Raw genomic sequence first — 18,458 nt, 5'->3', positions numbered from 1 at the left:
GCTTGCAGTGAGCCAAGATCATTCCACTGCACTCCAACCTGGGCAGCAAAGTGAGGCTCCGTCTCAAAAAAAAAAAAATAGGGTCTCACTATGTTGCTCAGGCTGGTCTCAAACTCCTGCTTAAGTGATCCTCTAGCCTCTGCCTCCCAAATTACTGAAGTGCTGGGATTACAGGCATGAGGCACCCGCCTACCCCTCCTCCCCACCTTTTTTGAAACAAGGTCTCACTGTTTGCTCAGTCTGGAGTGCAGTGGTGCAATCACAGATCACTGCAGCCTCGACCTCCTGGGCTTGAGCAACCCTTCCACCTCCACCTCCTAAGTAGCTGGGACGACGAGATGTGTACCACCACACTTGGCTAATTTTTGTATTTTTTGTAGAGTCAGGGTCTCCCTATGTTGCCCAGGCTGGTCTCGAACTCCTGGGCTCAAACAATCCTCCTGTCTTGGCCTCCCAAAGTGCTGCGATCATAGGTGTGAGCCACTGTACTGAGCCTAATTCTTAAAATCATTAATGTTGCACCTTGAAAACTAAGTAGGCAATGGCGTTACTATTCTTAGTCAATTTTCCTAATTTTTTAAATTGAAAGTTCATAATAATAACGATGGCTATTAATTATTGAGAACTATGTGACAGGTACCATGAGTGCTAAATGGTCTACATGGACTCTCACACTAAAACTTAGCAAGTCATTGGGACAGTTGCTTTTATTATCTTCATTTACAAATGAAGAAACTGTGGAACAGAAAGTAATATGGCCAATTATTAGTGAAGGAACTGGGATTCAAATTGGTGCCTGAATGCAGACACCATGCTCTCACTCAGATACCAAGCTTTTCAGTTAAGAAACAAGCAGAAATCTCAGAAAGAGGTGAATCTCAGAGTCAGATTCCCCACAAATGTGCAGAAAATCTGCCCTGCAATTCCAGTTATGTAAATCAGAAGTTCCCCCTACCCTTGCTGCATTTACTTTTGCTTTAAAGAGAGAGAACTCTTCACTATAAATCTTTTTTTAACAAAAGATCCCCCAGCAGCCAGGAACGGGGCTTCTCCCACCTTTCTCAGTGGTGCCGGTCCCGTTCTCTATCCCGGTGTCTCTCGTGCTCCCGGTTCCTTTCTTGGAAATAATCATCATGCCGATCTTCATTATGAAGCAGATCCCGGTGCCTCCTGCTGCTCTCCCGGGACCGGCTAGGTGATCTTTCCCGGGACCGATGTCTTTTCCTAATTAGAAAGATCCTTCAGCCTCACTCAGAGGGCCTACCACATTCTTTCTGAAAGAATGTGGTGTTTGGTGTCTTCCGATATTTGCCTAAACTACTCCTCTATTACTCTATCATAGGCCCACTGTCTGAGAATTTTAGCTCTTTGAGGACTAGTCTTTTTTGGGAAGATGATTAACGGGTAAATTTATCTGTTGAGAACATAATTTATCAGGTGCAGTGCTAATAGTTTTGTATGGATTATCTGACCTAATCTTTATAGCAGGTCTATAAGATAAATACCATCATTGTCCATTTTAAAAAATGAGAAAAATGAGGCTTGGAAAGTTAACTAACTTCCATATGCAAGAAGGTCATACAGATAGTTAGCAGCAGAACTGGGATTCCAATCCAAGCTTGTAGCATTCCAAAGCCCATGTTCTTAACAATACCTTTCTGTATTTTTTTCCTACATGAGCCCACGCCTCACCTACCAGATTCCAGATGTTACAATACTTATTAATGAAAGTATCTGATTAGTTTCTTCCCCATAAAGACATGAAGGCTTAGGTCCAGACTTTCAGCCAGGTCTTTCCCAGATTCCCTGGGCTCCATTTGTCCATACTCCCTATCCCTGGAAGAGTGCTGCTTGGGGCTGGTAGGTGAGGACACAATCACCAACTCACCTGGAAGAGCTCCCACTGGCACCCACACTGTAGGACTTGGCTTCGATGCCATGAAGACAGTCCTTAAGAGAGGAGATGAGGACACGGCAACGCTCATCATTGGCAACCCGGGACTGTTTGATAACCGCAATGGCTGTGAGCAGCGTCTCAATAGCGTCACTATAATCCCCTGAAAAAGGATGAATGAGAAAGGCCAAGGGTGAGGAGAGATGGTAAACTAACTGGACCAAAAGGAGAACTCAGGAGGACACAAACCAAGAGTAGCTAGCTGTCCTAAACAACCACGGTAAAAGAGACGAGGCAGATGTTGCAAATGTAAAACTGGATGACACCTATATTCCAGCGGTTTAGAATCTGACAGATGTTTTCAGATGAACAAACTGACACGTTGCTGTCCAGGGGCTATTTGACATCTATTAAAATAAACAATGTGCATATTTTTTGAGCCAGCAATTCTACTAAAAATTTTCTACTTCTGTTCACAAGTGTGTATGTTTAACAGTGTTTTAGTGTTGTTTATTATCTTCAATAGGATCTGGCTATATAAAGGAACATTGGTTCTATAGAGTATTACATAGTTGTTAAAAAGCAGGAGGTAAACCTGTATGTAAACAAAGTAATCCATGTAAAGCCATTAGCACAGTGCCAGGCACATAGTAAGGATCAGTAAATTTTATATGTTGATATAACAGGTGTCCAGAATATACTAATTGAAACAAGCAAATTTCAAAACCATATCCCATTTTTGTAAAACAATAAAAATTATATATAAATTGTCATATGCACAAAAAAAATTCTGGAGGAATATATACTAAACTATAAAAGATGGTCTTATTGGTGGTCCTTGTATAGAGGACTATTTTGTTTTTGAGACGGGTCTTGTTTTATCATCCAGGCTGAAGTGCAGTGGTATGATCATAGCTCACTGCATCCTTGAACTCCTGGGCTCAAGCCATCCTCCTGCCACCTCACCTGGCTTATTTTTCAAAGTTTTTTGGTAGAGATGGAGTCTCACTATGGTGACCACGCTGGTCTCAAATTCCTGGCCTCAAGTGATCCTCCTGCCTGGGCCTCCTAAAATGCTGGGATTACAGGTATGAGCCACTGTACCTCATGAGACTTTCTAAACAATGTGTATTTCTACAAATTATTTTTAACCTACAATCAGATGTATATGTGTATATATATGTTATTTACATAAAATACATATGTGTAGTATATGTATACATTAAAAAAATTATGGCTGGATGCAGTGACTCACGCTTGTAATCCCAGCACTTTGGGAGGCCGAGGTGGGCAGATCACTTGAGGCCAGAGGTCAAGACCAGTCTGGCCAACATGGTGAAACCCGGTCTCTACTAAAAATACAAAAACTAGCCAGGTGGTGTGGCATGCACCTGTAATGCCAGTTATTTGGGGGGCTGAGGCAGGAGAACTGCTTAAATCTGGGAGGGAGAGGTTGCAGCGAGTCGGGATCATACCACTACACTACTCCGGCCTAGGCAATAGGGCCAGACTTCGTCTCAAAAAAAAAATAATAATAATAATGCTGTCATAAAAAACTAGACCTTTCATTTCCCAACTCTGAGCAATGCCTGGCTCAGGGATAGTGGTCATGGGGCGGGTACCTGCACTTTGCTTTTCCAAGCTAAGTCAAGAGCATTAAGGACAGAAGTTAATACAAAGAAAATATGAATCTAGGCAGGGGTCCAGTGAAAATGAAGCCTGGCAGCTTCCTCTGTGCAAGGCAACAAGAATAGAAACTATGGAGAAACTGTCCAGTGGAGGCGCAAGAATATGAAGACATCAGCTCCATCCTGGCAGGGAATTTTTGCCTGTTTTTGTAGGCACCTTCAATAAGTATTTGTGGTTTGAATGACTGGAATGAGAACAACAAAAAGGGAAGGAGGTCAAGATTCAGTTATTGATCATCTTAGTGTGAAAGGGTTGATGAGGAAGAAGGAACAATGAGTACTTTCTTTATACTGCTCTGTGTATTTAACCCATATAATCCATGGGTATATATTACTTTCGAATTTAAAAAGAGGAATTTTTTTTTTTTTTTCTGAGACACAGTTTCACTCTGTTGCCCAGGCTGAAGTGCAGTGGCACAATCTTGGCTCACCACAACCTCCACGTCCTGGGCTCAAGCACTTAAGCACTTCTCAATTCTCATGCCTCAGCCTCCCAAGTAGCTGGGACTACAGCGTGTGCCACCATGACTGGCTCATTTTTGTATTATTAGTAGAGAAGGGGTTTTGCCATGTTGGCCATGTTGGTCTCAAACTCCTGACCTCAAGTGATTCACCCGCCTTGGTCTCCCAAAGTGCTGGGATTACAGGCATGAGCCACTGCACCTGGCCTAAAAAGATTAATTTAGATGTCAATGTAGATTTTTCTGGTGGGAAAAAATGAAGGGAACATACATACTTTCTGTCTTTAACCTACTCTGTGGATTCAAGTTTGGCAAGATGGGGGCCGGGCGCGGTGGCTCAAGCCTGTAATCCCAGCACTTTGGGAGGCCGAAACGGGTGGATCACGAGGTCAGGAGATCGAGACCATCCTGGATAACACGGTGAAACCCCGTCTCTACTAAAAAATACAAAAAACTAGCCGGGCGAGGTGGCAGGCGCCTGTAGTCCCAGCTACTCGGGAGGCTGAGGCAGAAGAACGGCGTGAACCCGGGAGGCGGAGCTTGCAGTGAGTTGAGATCGTGCTACTGCACTCCAGCCTGGGCCACAGAGCGAGACTCCGTCTCAAAAAAAAAAAAAAAAAAAAGTTTGGCAGGATGATGCAAAGATGAAAACTGAGGGAAAGCAGATGGTAATATTTAGGGCTAAGTTATTTCTCAGGAGATCTGATAATCACAGACATTTACATTCATGTAGGGAACGCGCAGGAAGGAAGTGAATACGGCTAATGTCATGATGTGAAAACTGGACCAGTACTCTGAAACTTCCTGTAGCCTCTTCTTTTAGAAACCAAAGATCTTATGCTCAGGGCTTTCAGAATCGTGGCTGCTGGTTCTACCCACTTACTACTGAGAGCAGGGCAAAAGTTTGCTGTAAGGGCATAACATGCTTTAAGATGACTATCTATAGACTTGCCTCTTTTTAGAACAGGCTACCTACCAGCTCTGCTTAGACTCCCAAATGTAATGAGATTTCATAGCAAACCATTATCTAGATGTGGTGGCTCACACCTGTAATCCCAGCACTTTGGGAGGCTGAGGCAGGCGGATCACTTGAGGTCAGGAGTTCAAGACCATCCTGGCCAATATGGTGAAACCCTGTCTCTACAAAAAAAAAAAAAAAAAAAATTAGCTGGGCGTGGTGGTAAGTGCCTGTAATCCCAGCTACTCAGGAGGCTGAGGCAGGAGAATCACTTGAACCCAGGAGGTTGTAGTGAGCCAAGATTGCGCCACTGAATTCCAGCCTGGGCGACTCCCTCTCAAAACAAACAAACAAAAAAACACATTATCCAGTCAAGACATCATTCCTAAAAAAAACCTAGGGTCTATATCTGGTATTCGGTAGACACTAAACCTAAAGATCAACCACTGAGATGGAGATTTCCACGAGGCAGGAATTTCATTCTACAGCAAATACCATATTGAGATTGTATTAATTCTTTATATTCCAGGCATTAAGTTGGTTTTCATGAGGGCAGGCCTAGATACAGGCTAAGTAATACAGTCGGACTTCCCCAAGGCCAAGAAATCAGGTTACGTATTGCTCTTCAAAGTGTGCCGCTCTTGATATCTACAGTACTCCAACTTTATCTTGTTGAACTTTTGCCCAGCTACTCAGGAGGCTGAGGCAGGAGAATCGCTTGAACCCAGGAGGTTGTAGTGAGCCAAGAAATGACAAAATCAGGAAAAAAAGTAAAGGTTAAGGAGAAGGCAGTGAAGGTAGGCATGAGTTACCTGCACTGGCTCCAGATACCGCTTTGGAAATGGCACTGCTGGAAATTGCTCTGTTTCGCTTCATGATATCTTCAAATTCGGCTTCACTTACTGTAGAGGGTGGAGGGCCCGAATCTCGGCTGTACAAAGAAAATACCATCCTTGATTGCTCACATCCCTTATTATTTTTACTGTACTCTACAATACTTTTGTAATTTTGGCATAACACACAACAATGCTAGACATCTGTAGTATTCACAACACCTGCTCCAGCATTTAATTTAAGTACCTTTAAAAGGGATATAAAGGACATGGTTTGGGTCAAGTGGTTAAGATGCAATCAAAACATCAAATGAAAACACTAACAAATTGTAAACTACTTCCCAGGAGTCAATGCTGTGACAACAGAATATCCATAAGGGAAAGAACAAGGATTCAGTGCTCACTTTCTCAGGGAGAATACAATGCTTAACACACTTGTTAACCCTGGCTCAAATCTGAAAGGAACAAGATAGTCCTTACCTGCCATGGTGGTTATAGGGGGCAGAGGCCTTCATGTAAGTATCTGGTGGAGGCCCCACTGTAGCGTTTGGTGGGGGGAAGAAGGCTGGATTGAGGTGAAGGGCAGGTGGGATGGCCCCAGGGGGAGGTACAGCAAGATGAGGAGGTAATCGAGGAGGTGGGGGCATGAGATGCTGGTAGTGGATACCAGGAGGAGGAGGAGGGACCCCAAAGCTTGAGGAGAGAGGTGGTGGGGGTGGAATTGGTGGTGGGGGCAGACCCATCAGGGGAAGGGCCGAAGGAGGACGATTGAAGTAGGGCAGCACACTGGGGGGCTTATCCACACGAGCAGATGAGGGTACAAGGTTCTCAGAGGGTGTGGCCCGTCCATCAGCAGAGTCACTAGAATCTCGGGAATGGGCCCGTGGAGGTATTCCTATGAAGCAAAACAGAACTAACGTTACTGCCCAGGCTTTACACAAACCCACAGGACCAGTTCATCCTTCAGGAGTTACCAGACACCCCACAGAGGAAGGTGACTAAAGTGGCTAAGAAGGTAAAATCATCTGCCTTTTCTTTGGCTTCAGAGAAGGTCAGAAGCAACTCAGTAAAGACAAAGACATTAAATCCAAAAAACAGTATCATCCTAAATCCTGTCAAAGAATGTTTTTCATCCAGAACTCCAGAAGTGCTTCAGAACAGATTTAATTTATCCTTACATATATGTTCTATTTTTAAATGTAGAAGGATCCTGATAGCCCACGAGAAAATGACAGTATTCACTGATGTTCAGGTGAATTGCAGTTGACTTGAAACCCCACATCTCCTGAAGAGTTCAGGATCTCTCTCCTTAAACTAATACTAGTTAACCTCTTCCTGTTGCACATTTAAAATGTTCTCTTTGCCACAGGGTGTTGGCTAGGGAATTTATGGGAAGAGAGGGAGTGGCAGGAACTGGATGACACTTCTATTTACATACTAAAACCAGTAATCAGGGTAAGAAAGAGACACGCATAAAGACTAGACAATTAGAGGTTAAGTGAAAGAAAAATTGGGAGATAGGCCAATAAAAGATCTGCCCACAGCACGAGCACATGACACACAGCTGACAGTAAGGATGCTTAGCAAAAGCTTGCTACAAACCATGTCTTAAATCTGGGGAACTCCTGCTACATTTCAATGGCCAAAATCCTCTACTCCTCAGGGCAGCCTAACACGAACACCATCACCACATGCCAGTATGGTGCTGTGCACAACAGGAGCTCAGAACATGTTTTAAACAGCTGGAAGCATGGATTCTGACACTGTCAAGTCACTTGATTAAACTTGTTCCTTCTCTCCAGTTTAACAGTTTAAGCCTGTTTAATGTGGAATCCAATAGAACAAGATCACATTACACCAGGGAAGTCTTAGAAATAGAAAGATGCCATTGGCAGCAAGTGTGGAGGGAAAGAGTGCTCCTTAAACTAGAACACGATAGTTAATCCCAGCTCCTGAGTAAAGCCTAAGGTGGAATCAATTATGCTGACAACCACCTAGACTTCTCTACTACAGAAACAGTGTCAGTGCTGTCTTGTTCTTCATGTCCCAAACACATGGCAACTGGCTCTTTCCTAGAGTTCTCTCAAACTGAAGAACAAAAAGGTATTAGGCAAGTGTCATCTGACAGCTAACCACTTCCCCAGCTACTACTGTTGTCACATCTGCAAGGATTCTGTTTTTTACCTATGGCTACAAGTCCCAAAAGAGGCAACCATTTTTATGCAGAGGAAGTCCACCAGCTTTACTTAGTGATTAACAGAGCCCAGGTTTATCAGCACGACAGAGAAAAACTGCACTCAGTTACTACAATCTTTTCAGCAAAGAAAGGTAACATGAAAAGCAGCTGAGTAGAAGTAGGAATGCTATTCCCAATACAACTGTAAAATTACATACCTAAGGAAGGTCAGCGGCGAATTACAGAAAGACTCCAAAACAGAGGGAACTTGAAAATACTTGTCAAGGAAGAAAAGTGTGTCCTTTCTAACATGGAGCAGTAAGAGTTCACCCCAAATCTATCTAGGCTGTCAATCTAGTTAAAAGAACAGCTGTTCCTATGCAAGAACAAAGTGGTCCTATTTCTACTTGGAGGATAAACCCAATCAATACAAGGCACTATTTTGAGAGCTGGACCTAAGCAGTGACAGAACATTGGTGATGAAACTCTGCTGTTCCTCCCACTGTAGCAAAAGAAAGTAAGGGTGGCTGACTGTCTCAGGGAGGGCCTTGCAGGGTGGCTGCACTTTATCAGGTCAGGAAAATCCAAGGTCTAGTCCTCAGGTTTCTCAGATTCAGAAACTTGCTTCAACCGGGGTGACTAGGCCGTAGGAGACTGATTCATGCTAACCAAACTCACAAGAGACTGACTCATAAACCAGAACACCAATTTATTAATTTACAATGAAAAATGTAACTGCCAAGCAAACCGGAGTACTTAGTACTCTTCCCAGTAGGAGACCCTAATTGGGAAACCAAATTAGCATAAGAAAGTGGCTTAGTGAGTACAGTCAGAATAAAGAGAGTAAGATGAATGTAAGGGAAACTGTCCTCAAACTAGGGTAGTCTGGTGTAGCTTGCTTTTTTTTTTTTTTGAGACTCACTCTGTCACCCAGGCTGGAGGGTGATGGTGCAATTTCAGGTCATTGCAACCTCCACCTCTGGGGTTCAAGAGATTCACCTGCCTCAGCCTCTCAAGTAGCTGAGATTACAGGCATGTGCCACCATAACCGGCTAAGTTTTGTATTTTTAGTAGAGACAGGGTTTTGCCATGTTGCCAAGGCTGGTCTCCAACTCCTGACCTCAGGTGATCTGCCCGCCTTGGCCTTCTGAAGTGCTGGGATTACGGTGTGAGCCACCACGCCCAGCCCCTAACTCTCCCACCCACCCCCGAGACGGAGTCTTGCTCTGTCGCCCAGGCTGGAGTGCAGTGGCCTGATTTCAGCTCACTGCAACCTCCGTCTCCCGTGTTTAAGCAATTCTCTTGCCTCAGTCTCCCGTGTAGCTGGGATTACAGGCATGTGTCACCACACCCAGCTAATTTTTGTATTCCTAGTAGAGATGGGGGTTTCACCATGTTGGTGAGGCTGGTCTCAAATTCTTGACCTCATGATCCACCCACCTTGGCCTCTCAAAGTGCTGGGATTATAGGCATGAGCCACTGCGCCCGGCCTCTAACTTTACTAATGGGATATACCTGCCAAACAGACTAAAACATTTGGTAATCAAAAGAGCACCCTCTCCCCTGGACAATGCTGGAGAAATATTGTTCAATTCTTATTCTCCACCACTCCTCTTGGTTGATTCCTTTCAATATCTTTCCAATTAACGTTTATGAAAAGATTATAGGCACCTTTTAGTTACATTTTAGGGTGGCTGTTTCTTGATAATTTATAGAGAGGCATGTCTTAAAAATTAAGCCCATTCACCATATGCCAATTTTTAGACAGAAACACAGAATTTAGAGCTGATGGAACTTTAAATATCATGTCACTAGTCCAGATGAGGAAACAGGCCCTAAGCAGTAAAGTGACTTGGCCAAGGTCACACAATGAATTATTGGCAGAACCAAACTACAACCTGAACCTGCTTGACTCCCAGCACAATGCTCTTTCTTCTATACAGACCTATTTTGGGGACTACTTGTTGACCATGACACCACTTACAACCACCATCACCCTCCCCCAAACTCATCCACACTGTAGGCTGAGCCTACACCACAGAAAACAAACCCACAAACATCCCCCCCTTCATACAGATGGTCTCCACGTACCCCCTCTTGGGACTCGGACACACTCACGTTTCCGAGCCTGTGCCTCAAACTGTGACAGGTTCTGCCGGGTGGCCGGCCTCACGTCCACTTTTTCTCCATTAAGAACTTTTCCTGGTAGGAGTTCCAACAATTTGTGGACAGAGTTTTCAGAGGCTACCACCACCTCAGCATACCTTAGGAAGGAAAAATTAAAAATGAATGAAATCTGTAGACAACCAAGAGAAGAAAAAAGAAATTCTCTTCTATTTTTAGTAAAAACTGATAAAGCAGAGGACATCTTGCTAAACTAAACACACACACAGCACTACTAACAACAAAGAGCCTAAATCTTTGTTTTTTTGGAATTAAAAATCAGTATTCTTCGCCCCTTAAGAGATAAATGTTCTACCACACTGCAGCTAGGTCCCTTTCTAAGGCAGTTTGCCAAAACCAAGGCATTAAGCTGGGCCAGGGGTGGGAGGGATTAAAATTCAGGGCCAAAATATAGTGCTGATCTGTTATCCCAATGGTTACAAATTAAAAGGGGCTTCTCAAATCCAGACCTCACCCTTTGGACTGGCCATTTGCTCGATTCTCTGCAAATTTCAACTCCACCACATCATAGACTCCTATAGAGCGAATAACCTGGATCAGCTGCTGGTCTGTGGTCCACTGGGGCCGGCAAGATGGAAAAGGAAGAGATGTCAAGAGCTATACCCCCGCCTGCCAATGTCCCAGACCCTGCCCCCCAAACCCAGGATTCTAGTCACAACTAAATCCCCCCAGAGGAAACTCAAAAGCCTGGCAATATTTCAGTTAGTGCAGACTTTTCTTACTGTCCTCACCCATACAGAATTCCAAACCCACTCACCCCCAATCCCCATCTTTAGAGATTGAGAAGATTAAAACTTATTGTAACTTTGACTGCCATTTGGACTGGCTGGTCATCAGTTCAAACACTGACAGCTAGCAATTTTTAAATTATAGATCTGACAGGCTAGAGTTGACCATTGCCAGAACTTCCCCACAGTAAATATATTTTCTAACTTGGAAAAACCACCCCCACCACCAGCCCCAAAACATGACAAAATAACTTGCAGAACAACAGTCACCACCTACCCCAAGTATACTAGAGTTATCAAGGTCTTTAATCCCCATCACCCACCATTATCACAGGACCATCTAATGACCACCAAGAGTTCAAGGTGTTCACTCTGAAATCTCGTCCCACAGATGACCCTGCTAGACATAAAGCCCCAGGGTCAGGGGCAGTAACAAGATGGCAGAAAAAGCAACTACCCACTTAATCATTGCTTTCTTCGGCACCAGTACGTCCTCAGGATAGTTCTCTTTCAGAGATCAATCCAACCTGATCCCAGGAAAAAGAAATCCAACCCCATCAGAGCACAAAACAGTGCAACAGTGGTTTCTGAAAATGCCATCACCTCCCAGTGCTCTCCCTCCAGCCCACCCATAAGCATTTTTGGTTACCCACACTCACCCAGGAGAAGCTGCCCACATAGACGGCAGCTCGTCTATTACGCAGGCCACTGTAGGTATACAGAATTGCAGGGGTCTTGTTGTTGGGCTTGGGAGATGGCTCCTGGCGAACAGGAGGAGGTGGCTCAGTGCTGCTGCTTCTGTCATCTGAGGGCTGTGAGGTGGCTGTCAGCACATCATCATACAGGTCAATCTGATCTGTATTGTTGAACTCTGGGTCCTAAGAGATGAGGGGTTGGCAAAGGTAGGTTTGCAAATTTCATTTTGTTCATTCTGTTTCACTCTAGTTTATTACAATCCAGTTAAATACTTGATAAAACATGTACAAAACTTCCTTGTCCTACCCTAGGAAACAAGGTAAGAAAAACTTCCTGTTGAAACTGTATCACTTAATTCAGATTATGTACATTTTTTTTTCCTCAAGATTCTGGTAACAGTCTGTAAAGTTTATGGCTTTAGCCACTGGCAAGAATCAAAAGGCACTGGGTGATTAAGCAAGCAAAGAGAGAATGCATAATGAGATGCATGGGCTGCTATGATCAATAAGGTCAACTTCTAAAGACCACATCTAAGATAAGCTAATGAAAACTTATTTTCAACATCTTATGCTATTTCCAAAATCAAATGTTACATAAAATTCACTTGTCTACTTAATAATAAATTTATTTAGAAACTGAATGCAGAGGAAAAGCATGAAAGTGGGTACAAAAATGCAAAAAAGATTGGGAGTTACTGATTTAAATCCCTTGATTGGTACAAATGATTTAGGAAAGCTCTAAACTCATTGTATACAATCCCATCTTTCCATTAGAGAAAATAAAAAATAAATAAAAGGGAAGGGAATAACAACAGTGGTTTTCCCCTACTAAGTTCTATTTCTTAAATGACATACAGACCCAATGCATTACCATGACATGTATCTAGGAGATGTACTTTTTTTTTCTGAGACAGGGTCTCACTTTGTCACCCAGGCTGGAGGGCAGTGGTGCAATTAAAACTCACTGCAACTTCAACCTCCTGGGCTCAAGTGATCCTCCCACCTCAGCCTCCAAGTAACTGGGGACTACAGACATGCACAACCATGCCCAGCTAATTTTCAAATTTTTTGTAGAGACAGGGTTTCACCATGTTGCCCAGGCTAGTCTGGAACTGCTGGACTCAAGTGATCCACTGGCCTCGGCCTCCCAAAGTGCTGGGATTACAGGGGTGACTACCATGCCCAGCCGATATTCAATGATATACAAAAAACAGTTAAAAGTTCTCTAAAATATAAGGGCCAGAAAATACGACAAGAACCTATACCATAAACTGTATCACAGTGAGCATTTATAATATGAATATGTATTACAGAAGATGTGCAAATTATACATTCTGCCTATGTGATATATTACTATATACCAAAACCCCTAAACTACAACTATTACTACTACTACTACAATATGGGACCTTAATGTTTAGGATTTTACAGGCCGGGTGCAGTGGCTGACGCCTGTATCCCAGCACTCTAGGACACACAGACAGGCAAACTGCTCGAGCCCAAAAGTTTCAGACCAGCCTGGGCAACGTGGTGAAACCTTATCTCTACAATAAATACAAAAATTAGCTGGGCATGGTGGCACAAACCTATAATCCTAGCTACTTGAGAGGCAGGAGGATCACCTGAGCCTGGGAGGTTGACGTTGAAGTGAGCCATGAGTGGACCACTGCAGTCCAGCCTGGGCAACAGAGTTAGACCCTGTTATTAAAAAAAAAAAAAAAAAAAAGTGTTCAGGATTTTACAACGTAATTATCTCAGAGAAATTGTATCTTTCTTTTTTTTTTTTTGGAGACAGAGTCTTGCTGCAACCTCCAACTCTTGGGTTCAAGCGATTCTCCTGCCTAAGCCTCCTGAGTAGCTGGGATTAGAGGTGCGTGCCACCATGCCCAGCTAATTTTTGTATTTTTAGTAGAGATGTGGTTTCACCACGTTGGTCAGGCTGGTCTCGAACTCCTGACCTCGTGATCTGCCCACCTTGGCCTCCCAAAGTGCTAGGATTACAGGCGTGAGCCACCGTGCCTAGCCTCAGAGAAATCTTTTTAAGGATTAGACAAATATTTTATTTTTATTGCAAGAATTAGACAAAACATTCAAACAATGCTAAAGACAATGCTGCCAAAATGACAGAGACAGCAAGTAGTTCAGTGTTTTAAGGGTGCTACAGCAGTTTCACATTGCTATTCTTTTAAAGAGGGAATAAAGGAGGCACCTAAGTTGGGCCACTTGTCCAGTACCCTGAAGAAATACTTTCTTCAAGGCAACTAAAGACAGGTAACTCCCATAACTTTCTCCCTCCAATATCACGGCAAGAACTGCTAATTCTGAAGTGATCTGAAGAAGACTCACTAAAAAATTTACTCTTAGACCAATCCTTGTATTATAAGAACCTTTGGAAACAATCTTTTAGTTTTTTAGTTTATGTGAAGTATAGTGGAAGAAAACGCACACTAAGAGAATAATCTTGGGTTGTTCTGATAGAGAAGGGGGAAGGATTCTACTTCCTGAAGCATATAAATAATTTCAAATATTATAAACACTCTAAGAAACCCACCAGGAGCAGCTACTCGGGAGGCTGAGGCAGGAGAATGGCATAAACCCGGGAGGCGGAGGTTGCAGTGAGCTGAGATCCGGCCACTGCACTCCAGCCTGGGCGACAGAGCAAGACTCTGTCTCAAAAAAAAAAAAAAGGAAACCCACCAGGAGAGCTTAACCCTTCTAAAAACGTTAGAAAAAGAATAGCAAGAGAGAGTAAACTTTTAGGGGGCAACTTAACAAGAAAAGGAATCAGCGAGGCAAATAAGCACAGGAAGCTTGTTCCATGTAGTCAAACCCATAAGAAAGGATTGTACACAAAAAGGATCAGCATATAAAGAATGAGGAGAGAAGCTAACACTGCAGAGGACAGGGTGGATAATAAAGTAAGATGAGGTCAGCTAGGGCTAATAAGTGGGAAAACATTTTGTGTGTAAGTAATCACCATAAAATATTTCATAGCTCTTATGTCTCAAACCATCCTAACTCTAGACGAAATCACTCTTCATGTACCAGGTATGGTGAGTTGCTTCTGTGGTTCAAGGTAGAGAAAGGATTTATACACATCACTTGATCCTATCCAATGCTCAAATCCTTAGAAAGCACTACTTCACACCAAGATTCTTCTTTTTTTCTGAGATAGAGTGTCAGTTTGTCAGCCAGGTTGAAGTGCAGTGGCGAGATCTCAGCTCACTGCAACCTCCGCCTCCTGGCTTCAAGCAATTCTCCTGCCTCAGCCTCCTGAGCAGCTGGAATTACAGGTGTGCACCACCACATCCAGCTAATTTTTGTATTTTTAGTAGAGACGGGGTTTCAGGCTGGTCTCAAACACCAGACCTCAGGTGATCCTCCCACCTCAGTCTCTCAAAGTGCTGGGATTACAGGAGTAAGCCACCGCACCCAGCCTTCTTTTTTTTATATCAAGGATTTTCAAATGAAACTTAAAGGGAATAAGGAGACACATTATCTCAGATAATCAAATGGAACCAAATTGAGATTCCCTTCCATGCAGTATCTGTAATTCAGATATATGTGTCTAAAATTTCTAATGTAAAAATCATCACTGAAAATTGAGTAGTGGACTAACATGCAGATTTGGACAGCTCAGAGACCAAATGCATCACCAGGAAACCCTTCATACTGTAAGCTTAGGCAACCAATATACTGTTTTAAGATCCCTTAAAAAATAGGATAGACTAGATCCTGGAGGATCTTGGTATGGCTACCACTTTTAGAAACAAAAGGATTGAATGAATACAAAATTATCACAAGATTTAAATGGTCTCTGTGGGCCATAGAGTCTCAGTTCAAAGAAGTTGGTGGGAACTGCACAGGGCAAGACTGTTGAGGGTTCTACTGAAGAAACAAGGTATCAAATTGTTTGGATTTTAATCCCCCAGCATCATAATTCATTTTACTTGTTCAGCTAGTAAAACAGAAACACAGTTAAGGGCCAGAGATTTTTCTCAGGCGATTTATGCAGTGATAGATTAAACTAAAATCAAATTCTATAAATTAAGTGAAAAGTACATTTTACATGCACTGATGTTCAAAGTTTCATTCCAGGGAGATTAAACATGAAACATATATTTAATATTGAACGACTATCTCAAATAATTTTGTGTTCAATAGCACAGAAAGAACTGTGACTGTCTCATGAAACTTCTTGCTTCTCTATAAACAAAAGAGGTGTGTGATTTTCAGTTTAAGTAAGATCTTCTCCACTTGTCTGCTCAACGTTCCTACCCTCCATCCTCTTCTTCCTGATATCCCACTGAGGAAAGTAACTAGCCTAGGATTTATTTTTCTCAGAGCAACCAACTTGATACCATTGTTTCTTTTAATTGTAACCAAGGCTTAATCAAAAATTTTGGCTTTATAATGACCATTTCCACAGTTCTCACTTTACACCCTCCTTTTCCTTCATTGTACATTGCCATTGTCCACCACCCCTACCCACCAGGAGTGGAATCTGTTTTGAGTACAGGGACCCTTTTTTTTCCTTTTACTTCACTAGTCCTGGCACAGCACTTAGCAAACACAAGTAGCTCAATAAATAAATACTTATTGATGGACGTAAGGAAGAGAACTGGGCACACTGTGCAAAGCCTGTCTCAGTATGAGAAGCCAAAACTCCCAGCAGAGCAACTGATCTCAGTCACCTTTCCAGAGTTCTCCCTGGTCCAAGAGAGCCAGTGTGAATCCCAGGACTCCCTATGTTACAGGAATAAAGTAGCTCTGGCAAAAAAGGCTTTTGCAGCAAATGCTCTAAGAGATCTGGGAATAAGCACCATAGGGTTCCATCTAGGAAAAATATTAATTTTCCTTGGGGAGCAAAGTGCACATGAAAGGCTTCCTGTGCATAGGCCAGCCTGGGGCGAAATCGGTAACATTCTTAAAACATTCTAAAACACAATTTGTACTGGGTGCCTTCAGACTAAGCCAGCTTCTAACAATTGTAGCCAAAGTTTTTTTTTTTTTTTTTTTTAAATAATTTCTGTAGGTTCCAGATGACACTAACACTAACTTTGTCAAAAATAACTAATTTGCATGTGTGTGGGGGGGAAACACTCATCCCATCACCTTCCACAAAACATAAGATATTCAAAATTCACACTTTCTTCAGCTTGCCCCGTGTCAAATATTGCCTGTTGGATATATACATCTATTAAAGTCCACATACTATCTTTAGCCTGTCTTAGACCTGTAAAAAAGTCCTTTTTAACAGAGGAGACCAGAGAACAAACTGTCGAGGTCAATAACTTCTACTCTAACAAAGCAGTTCCACTGGACAATGGATTCTGCCTATTTCTCAAAATGAAATGAATGGCACCATTATCAATCCACAGATAAGAAATTAGAAGGGGAAAAACTTTTCATTAATAACAGAGAAGGCGGCTGGGTGTGATGGCTCACACCTGTAATCCCAGCACTTTGGGAGGCCGAGGTGGGCGGATCGTAAGGTCAAGAGATTGAGACCATCCTGGCCAACATGGTGAAGCTCTCTACTAAAAATACAAAAATTAGCTGGGCGAGGCAGCGTGCACCTGTAGTTCCAGCTACTCAGGAGGCTGAGACAGGAGAATCACTTGAACCCGGAAAACGGAGGTTGCAGTGAGCCAAGATGGTGCCACTGCACTCCAGCCTGGCGACAAAGAAAGATTCTGTCTCAAAAAGAAAAAAAAAGAGAAGAACTAAGGAGCGCTCTTGTTATCTTAGTGGGGGAAAAACATAATCTGCAAAAAGTCTGAACTGGGCAGAGTGGCTCACACCTGTAATCCCAACAGTTTGGGAGGCTGAAGTGGGAGAATCACTTAAGCTCAGGAGTTGAGAGACGAGCCTAGGCAACACAGCAAGACTGTTTCTTTTTTTTTTAAGGTAGTAAAAGTCTGATTCAAGTGAATATGGAAAACAATGATTTTGTAACTAAATTAACATCTGGAACTTTTTTATCCATAACTATTCGATTTATTTAAAATTAAAATTTTTTTTTGCTGTGCACAGTGGCTCACGCCTGTAATCCCAGCACTTTGGGAGGCCAAGGCGGGCAGATCACCAGGTCAGGCATTCAAGACCAACCCGGCCAACATGGTGAAACCCCATCTCGATCAAAAATACAAAAATTAGCCAGGCGTGGTGGCCCACGCCTGTAGTCCCAGCTACTCAGGAGGCTGAGGCAGGAGAATCGCTTGAACCTGGGAGGCAGAGGTTGCAGTGAGCCGAGATCGCGCCATTGCACTCCAGCCTGGGTGACAGAGAGACTCCGTCTCAAGAAAAAAGAAAAAAAAAAAAGAGGAAAATTCATGTATTTAAGACAACCAGCAGCTATATTTAAAGGACCATAGTTAGCCAGAGCAGAGACAAGAAACCTGCCATTAAAATGTATAATTGGTGAAGCTGTATAATGGGTACAATGTATTATTCTACTTTTGTGTATGGTTTATAATTTCCACGTTACAAATCCATAATGCATCAAAAAATAGACTTTAATGTAAACTTATGCCAAGTGAAAAATAAATGGCATGTATCCGCCTCTTCTGTTGCCTTCTATCAAAGTCAGGGTCCAACCAGGGAACATTCCTTTTCTAGCCCATTCATTACTCGCTCTTACCAGGTCCTTATGTGTACCCACTGGAAGATGCAAATGGGAAGAGCCAGCTTAACTTATGTAGAATGGTGCTGAAAATAACCCAGGCAACGTATTAGTAAGTTTTCAATAGAAACTTTGGAACATTCTTGAGAACTGACCTCAAGACGGAAAAACTGAACTGCATGGAAGATTATTCCTTTGAGAGAATTTTTCTTGTGT

The 18,458-nt window shown here is 42.8% G+C and overlaps 1 protein-coding gene across 22 annotated transcripts in view; it reads right to left on the bottom strand.

Annotated features, from left to right (window-relative positions):
• CPSF7 (cleavage and polyadenylation specific factor 7) overlaps positions 1–18,458 on the bottom strand; it is a 28,657-nt gene that overhangs the window by 8,082 nt on the left and 2,117 nt on the right. For 4 of the 22 annotated variants that reach the window (XM_005577653.5, XM_015434623.4, XM_045371968.3 and 1 more), the window contains exons 3-9: positions 11,582–11,800; positions 10,649–10,752; positions 10,102–10,274; positions 6,315–6,729; positions 5,814–5,932; positions 1,889–2,057; positions 1,057–1,224 (exon numbers count right to left, since the gene is read on the bottom strand). In XM_005577653.5, coding sequence (XP_005577710.1) covers positions 1,062–1,224; positions 1,889–2,057; positions 5,814–5,932; positions 6,315–6,729; positions 10,102–10,274; positions 10,649–10,752; positions 11,582–11,800 — 1,362 coding nt within the window. In that variant the 3' untranslated portion in view covers positions 1,057–1,061. Of the gene's footprint in view, positions 1–1,056; positions 1,225–1,888; positions 2,058–5,813; positions 5,933–6,314; positions 6,730–10,101; positions 10,275–10,648; positions 10,753–11,245; positions 11,323–11,383; positions 11,450–11,581; positions 11,801–18,458 lie in introns of all 22 variants that reach the window. The other 18 variants (XM_074013469.1, XM_074013468.1, XM_074013466.1 and 15 more) reach the window with 9 other exon arrangements.

The sequence above is a fragment of the Macaca fascicularis genome, chromosome 14, assembly GCF_037993035.2.
Source record: "Macaca fascicularis isolate 582-1 chromosome 14, T2T-MFA8v1.1".
Taxonomy (NCBI): Eukaryota; Metazoa; Chordata; class Mammalia; order Primates; family Cercopithecidae; genus Macaca; species Macaca fascicularis.
This window is presented reverse-complemented; position numbering and strand designations above follow the sequence as displayed.